Below are 5,000 nucleotides of genomic sequence, written 5' to 3'. Positions count from 1 at the left end.
AGAGCGAGAGCGAGAGAGAGAGAGTGAGTGAGAGCGAGAGAGAGAGAGAGAAAAGCATCCGGCTTACTTACCGGTTCCCCAGGGATCCCCGAATCACCGCGAGCTCCAGGTTTCCCCTGTCAATCACACAGACAGGATGAGAACGCCACACATTAAACAGCTTCTCAGACAGGTTTTATATATCTACCCATCTACGTTAGCTAGCACCTCAACGCTGTCCTGTCCAGCAGGTATTACTGTACTACAGCCCTCTAAGTGGGTGTACATCTGCAGGACTGTTCACTGGGTATAGTATTACATCTGCAGGACTGTTCACTGGATATAGTATTACATCTGAAGGACTGTTCACTGGGTATAGTATTACATCTGCAGGACTGTTCACTGGGTATAGTATTACATCTGCAGGACTGTTCACTGGGTATAGTATTACATCTGAAGGACTGTTCACTGGGTATAGTATTACATCTGCAGGACTGTTCACTGGGTATAGTATTACATCTGAAGGACTGTTCACTGGGTATAGTATTACATCTGCAGGACTGTTCACTGGGTATAGTATTACATCTGAAGGACTGTTCACTGGGTAGAGTATTACATCTGAGGGACTGTTCACTGGGTATAGTATTACATCTGAAGGACTGTTCACTGGGTATAGTATTACATCTGAAGGACTGTTCACTGGGTATAGTATTACATCTGCAGGACTGTTCACTGGGTATAGTATTACATCTGAAGGACTGTTCACTGGGTAGAGTATTACATCTGAGGGACTGTTCACTGGGTTTAGTATTACATCTGAAGGACTGTTCACTGGATATAGTATTACATCTGAAGGACTGTTCACTGGGTATAGTATTACATCTGAAGGACTGTTCACTGGGTATAGTATTACATCTGAAGGACTGTTCACTGGGTATAGTATTACATCTGTTCATCTGAAGGACTGTTCACTGGGTATAGTATTACATCTGAAGGACTGTTCACTGAAGGACTGTTCACTGGGTATAGTATTACATCTGAAGGACTGTTCACTGGGTATAGTATTACATCTGAAGGACTGTTCACTGGGTATAGTATTACATCTGAAGGACTGTTCACTGGGTATAGTATTACATCTGAAGGACTGTTCACTGGGTATAGTATTACATCTGAGGGACTGTTCACCGGGTATAGTATTACATCTGAGGGACTGTTCACTGGGTGTAGTATTACATCTGAGGGACTGTTCACTGGGTGTAGTATTACATCTGAGGGACTGTTCACTGGGTTTAGTATTACATCTGAAGGACTGTTCACTGGGTATAGTATTACATCTGCAGGACTGTTCACTGGGTATAGTATTACATCTGCAGGACTGTTCACTGGATATAGTATTACATCTGAAGGACTGTTCACTGGGTATAGTATTACATCTGCAGGACTGTTCACTGGGTATAGTATTACATCTGAAGGACTGTTCACTGGGTATAGTATTACATCTGCAGGACTGTTCACTGGGTATAGTATTACATCTGAAGGACTGTTCACTGGGTATAGTATTACATCTGACTGGGACTGTTCACTGGGTTTAGTATTACATCTGAAGGACTGTTCACTGGGTATAGTATTACATCTGAAGGACTGTTCACTGGGTATAGTATTACATCTGAAGGACTGTTCACTGGGTATAGTATTACATCTGAAGGACTGTTCACTGGGTATAGTATTACATCTGAAGGACTGTTCACTGGGTATAGTATTACATCTGTTCATATCTGTTCACTGGGTATAGTATTACATCTGGGACTGTTCACATCTGGTACTGTTCACTGGGTATAGTATTACATCTGAAGGACTGTTCACTGGGTATAGTATTACATCTGAAGGACTGTTCACTGGGTATAGTATTACATCTGAAGGACTGTTCACTGGGTATAGTATTACATCTGAAGGACTGTTCACTGGGTATAGTATTACATCTGAAGGACTGTTCACTGGGTATAGTATTACATCTGAGGGACTGTTCACTGGGTATCTGAGGGACTGTTCACTGTATTATTACATCTGAGGGACTGTTCACTGGGTATAGTATTACATCTGAGGGACTGTTCACTGGGTATAGTATTACATCTGAGGGACTGTTCACTGGGTTTAGTATTACATCTGAAGGACTGTTCACTGGGTATAGTATTACATCTGAGGGACTGTTCACCGGGTATAGTATTACATCTGAAGGACTGTTCACTGGGTATAGTATTACATCTGAGGGACTGTTCACTGGGTATAGTATTACATCTGAGGGACTGTTCACCAGGTATAGTATTACATCTGAAGGACTGTTCACTGGGTTTAGTATTACATCTGCAGGACTGTTCACTGGGTATAGTATTACATCTGAAGGACTGTTCACTGGGTTTAGTATTACATCCTAAGGACTGTTCACTGGGTATAGTATTACATCTGAAGGACTGTTCACTGGGTTTAGTATTACATCTGAAGGACTGTTCACTGGGTTTAGTATTACATCTGTTCATATGAAGCATTGTTCACTGGGGATACTACTATAGTATTACTGTGTTCTGTCTGTGTCATTTCTTATAGATTTGGGAAGTCAATGTCCATGACATGTTATCGTTTCCTCAGACAGCCATGATGTTTTCTGTGGCCAGCATCAAGTGCAGCAAAAGAGCGCGAACAAATGGAAGATTCAAGGCATCCTTCTGTTGTGTGCAGATCATTAAAAGTACTACTTACTGAAGGCCCAGGTATTCCAGGGGCTCCAGGCATCCCCAGATCACCCTACAGGACAAAAATACAGCCTGTTATACAACTCAAACCTACAGCAACATACAGCCTTTTATACAACTCAAACCTACAGCAACATACAGCCTTTTATACAACTCAAACCTACAGCAACATACAGCCTTTTATACAACTCAAACCTATAGCAACATACAGCCTTTTATACAACTCAAACCTACAGCAACATACAGCCTTTTAGGGGCTCCAGGCATCCCAAACCTACAAAATACAGCCTGTTAACAACTACAATACAACTCAAACCTACAGCAACATACAGCCTTTTATACAACTCAAACCTACAGCAACATACAGCCTTTTATACAACTCAAACCTACAGCAACATACAGCCTTTTATACAACTCAAACCTACAGCAACATACAGCCTTTCAAACCTATACAGCTTTTATACAAAAACCTACAGCAACATACAGCCTTTTATACAACTCAAACCTACAGCAACATACAGCCTTTTATACAACTCAAACCTACAGCATACATAAACAGCCTTTTTATACAACTCAAACCTACAGCAACATACAGCCTTTTATACAACTCAAACCTACAGCAACATACAGCCTTTTATACAACTCAAACCTACAGCAACATACAGCCTTTTATACAACTCAAACCTAAGCAACATACAGCCTTTTATACAACTCAAACCTACAGCAACATACAGCCTTTTATTCAAACCTACAGCAACATAGCCTTTTATACAAACCTACAACATACAGCCTTTTAACAACTCAAACCTACAGCAACATACAGCCTTTTATACAACTCAAACCTATAGCAACATTCAGCCTTTTATACAACTCAAACCTACAGCAACATACAGCCTTTTATACAACTCAAACCTACAGCAACATTCAGCCTTACAGTATATAAGTCAAGTCTACAGCACTTCACCCTACAGGACAAGACACATCTTCGTTATATAACTGAAATAGACATAGAACTACTTATACAACTATATCATGAATAAACCAAATCACCATGAGGTTTGAAACAAGAACAGAGCCAGACAGAGAAGCTCCATAGAGAAGCATCATGGTTATGTTTATGCATCTCTCAGGACTTGTCTTTCAAAGCCCATTCTGAGACTATTCTATTCTAGTCCATATACTTGTATTCAGACAGACATCACCTCTTGTTGAAGTGATGCTGTGGATCTATCAGAAACAAACTCTCCTTAACCTTTAGTGTCAAATAAAAGCAGCAGTGTTGAGCCCTTGGCCATTTGTCTGTAATATGAGGTGTGTGTGTGTGTCTGAACGATATGGCCATAACTCTCTGACGACAGCTCCCTGAAGGAAGGACAGACACGCGTGCTAGCCTTGACATCTAGATTAAGACCTAGAGGTGTGAGGGATGTTACACAGACACATAGAGCTGTAACCCCCATACCAAGGTCATCTACATCAGTATGTTACAGTATGTTACTGACGGTAGTGTCCTGGTAGTTATTACACTTTCCCCACTGCTCTAATTACGTTGGTAACCAGTTTATAATAGCAATAAGGCACCTTGGGGATTTGTGGTATACAGCCAACGTACCACGGCTAACGGCTGTATCCAGAACAGCCCTTAGACGTGGTATAATGGCCATATACCACACTCTCTCATACCTTATTTCCTAACTGTAATCTGGTGAGGTCATGCAGGATGAGGATGGTCTGCAAGCGCTGTCTCAGCTTGGCTCGGCTCGGCTCGGCTTGGCTTGGCTTGTCTCAGTACTGTATAAAGGCTACAGGTGGGCTGTATGTGGCTTACCTTGGCTCCAGGTAGTCCTTCTAGTCCAGGTAAACCCATGGATCCGGGATCTCCCTGGAACATAACACATAGTAGTTAGTCTAGGGCAGAGAGAGTGATTGAGTGATTGAGTGAGTAAGTGACTGAGTGAGTGAGTGAGTGAGTGAGCGAGAGAGAGAGAGAGAGAGAGAGAGAGAGAGAGAGAGAGAGAGAGAGAGAGAGAAGAGATATATATATATATATATATATATAGAGAGAGAGAAAAGAGAGAGAGAGAAAGAAAGAATAAAGAAAGAAGAGAGAGAGAGAGAGAGAGAGAGAGGAGAGAGAGAGAGAGAGAGAGAGAGAGAGAGAGAGAGAGAGAGAAAGAAATATATAAAGAGAGAGAGAGAGAGAGAGAGAGAGAGAGATGGAGTAGGGTGTGAAGGATGGAGAACAAGGTATGTTGGTATAGGAGATCACCTTTC

At 41.6% G+C, this 5,000-nt stretch overlaps 1 protein-coding gene across 1 annotated transcript in view; it reads right to left on the bottom strand.

Annotated features, from left to right (window-relative positions):
• LOC112239043 (collagen alpha-1(XIX) chain) overlaps positions 1–5,000 on the bottom strand; it is a gene marked incomplete at its 3' end in the record, with an annotated part of 235,180 nt that overhangs the window by 2,090 nt on the left and 228,090 nt on the right. The window contains 3 exon segments of the mRNA XM_042317802.1: positions 72–116; positions 2,734–2,778; positions 4,555–4,608. Coding sequence (XP_042173736.1) covers positions 72–116; positions 2,734–2,778; positions 4,555–4,608 — 144 coding nt within the window.

Source organism: Oncorhynchus tshawytscha, unplaced genomic scaffold (assembly GCF_018296145.1).
Source record: "Oncorhynchus tshawytscha isolate Ot180627B unplaced genomic scaffold, Otsh_v2.0 Un_scaffold_3672_pilon_pilon, whole genome shotgun sequence".
Taxonomy (NCBI): Eukaryota; Metazoa; Chordata; class Actinopteri; order Salmoniformes; family Salmonidae; genus Oncorhynchus; species Oncorhynchus tshawytscha.
This window is presented reverse-complemented; position numbering and strand designations above follow the sequence as displayed.